The 2,191-nt window shown below is 45.5% G+C and overlaps 1 protein-coding gene across 3 annotated transcripts in view; it reads left to right on the plus strand.

Annotated features, from left to right (window-relative positions):
• cdc14ab (cell division cycle 14Ab) overlaps window positions 1-2,191 on the plus strand; it is a 36,646-nt gene that overhangs the window by 11,399 nt on the left and 23,056 nt on the right. For all 3 annotated transcript variants that reach the window (XM_015043754.1, XM_015043755.1, XM_015043756.1), the window contains exon 6: window positions 1,861-1,927. In XM_015043754.1, coding sequence (XP_014899240.1) covers window positions 1,861-1,927 — 67 coding nt within the window. The remainder of the gene's footprint in view (window positions 1-1,860; window positions 1,928-2,191) is intronic.

Raw genomic sequence — 2,191 nt, forward strand, 5'->3', positions numbered from 1 at the left:
GTGTGTGTGTGTGTGTGTGTGTGTGTGTGTGTGTGTGTGTGTGTGTGTGTGTGTGTGTGTGTGTGTGTGTGTGTGTGTGTGTGAGAGAGATAGAGAACCTGCAGAGGTTCTGGATGTTTGTAAAACATTTAAATAACTTGGTGAAACTTTTCCTTGTTAACTTTTCTTCCTCCAGTTGCACTAAAATTCAGTCTTAAGCACCTTTTGTTGTTCCAGAGAGATTTATGGTGAATCTGCTGGCGTTTATTAGCAGGAGGAGTTGATGGTTGCAGGATGTTTGCAGGATTCAGAGGTGAAAGTTTAGCTGCTCTGGTTCAGCTGATTATAGAGAACCTGGATTTAAAAGTTGACCAAACGACTTCAGAGGCAGGAAGTGATTCCTGCTGCGAGGATTTAAAGGTTTCCTCAAAGCTTTTTGGTGAGTTCAGAGCGGAAATGTTCCAGCTCCAGTTTCCTTCTGGCTGCTTGTTCCTGACAGGAAAAACCCAAATGTTTAAAACGATTATTTCATTTAAAACGGAAACAAAACAGTCAGGAATGTTTTCACGTCTTCAGAACCAGAACCAGACCAAACATGTGAGCTCTGATGGCCGACGCTCAGCTGGCAGCAGCAGAGGAAATATTTACCCTCAGATTCACTTTTCAAGCCGATGACATCATCAGACTTCCTGTCCTGGAAGGAACTTCTGATAAAAGCTGGAGGAGGAAGCTGAGTCCAGTTCCACCAGTAAGGAGACTGGGAGAACTGGAGTTCAAGCCACCGCTGACCCAAACAGAGGAGCACAGCCTGTGTGTGTGTGTGTGTGTGTGAGAGATAAAGGGCTTTTTGTTGCCATCAACACACTGCGCGGTTACATAACAGCGGAGCCGCTGAGAGGAGGAAGACTTTGTTCTGTCGGCCTCATGAGGAGCTCTGATGGATTAAACATGATGCGGACAGGCCACGCCCACCGAGTGAGGCCTTCACTGACCGCACGGAAAATGACCGCCGGGCTTCCTGAACCCCCCAGATCCTGTTAGCAGCAACGTGAAGTTAGTTTTAAAGAAGTTTTTCCTCAAATAGGAAAAGCAACCAAATCTGGAGTTTCTGAGTGAGAAAGTTCTGGTTCTCCCTTCGTAGGAGAATATCTGTGCAATCAGAGGTTCTGGTTCAGACAGTTCAGAACCAGAGCCAGAGGGTTCAGGTCAAACTTCATCACTACACCCAGACTTAAGCAGCTTTATGTGAAATGAAAAACATGTTTTCCCAAGTTGTTGACAAACAACTCAAACCTTTATTACCACATTTCTGATATGAAATGTAAGAACTGGACGCATGTGATGGATTAAAATCCTCGTCTTGTTGACAGATTGAGACTTTTTCTGGTTCCACTGTTTAAAGAAAGTTTCTCTAAAACTGGCAGCAGGTTCTGGAGTTGATTTAAAGCCCGTCCAATCAGGGAGCCACAAATACATGGATCTAAAGCTAAGGCCTTAAAATGGCTTAAATTCACTTAAAAAATGTAAGTTGGCCTTAAGTACGTTAATCCCAGGTCTTAAATCGTATCGTGGGAGGACTTTTTAATTTCATGTTTAATTTTTATTACTCACAGGATTTTCTGTCAGGCAAAGTTTGGGTCGCATGCAGACGTCTTCATTACGGTCTCTGAAGTGGTTTAGGCTAACGCTAACTAGCTGCTAATGTACCCATGCTAAACTAGCCTTTTGGGATCAACGCGACATTTTCTCCTGATGCAAAGCCGCATAATGATCTGCTGTGATCAGTTTTCCTTCATCTCTCCAATAAATCGGATTATTTTGGTTTTTATTTTGCTAAAATCAACTCGTCTGTATCTTTACTGACGTTCTGTGTCTCTGCAGGGACGCCTCCTTTGGGAATTGCACCTACAACCTCACAGTGCTGGACTGTCTGCAGGGAATCAGGAAGGTGAGATCAGCAGCCGCCAGAAACGTTTATACTGAGAGATCAGACGTTGTTGAGCAGAGAAGGAAAGAGCCTGAGATCCAACCGTTGGACTCCAGAGGAAACAGGAAGCGGTCGGGAACAGGAAGCGGTCGGGAACAGGAAGCGGTCTGGGAACAGGAAGCGGTCTGGGAACAGGAAGCGGTCGGGAACAGGAACGGGAACAGGAAGCGGTCGGGAACAGGAACGGGAACAGGAAGCGGTCGGGAACAGGAACGGGAACAGGAA

This window comes from Poecilia latipinna, unplaced genomic scaffold (assembly GCF_001443285.1).
Source record: "Poecilia latipinna isolate Pla-1442-1.1 unplaced genomic scaffold, P_latipinna-1.0 Scaffold647, whole genome shotgun sequence".
Lineage (NCBI taxonomy): Eukaryota > Metazoa > Chordata > Actinopteri > Cyprinodontiformes > Poeciliidae > Poecilia > Poecilia latipinna.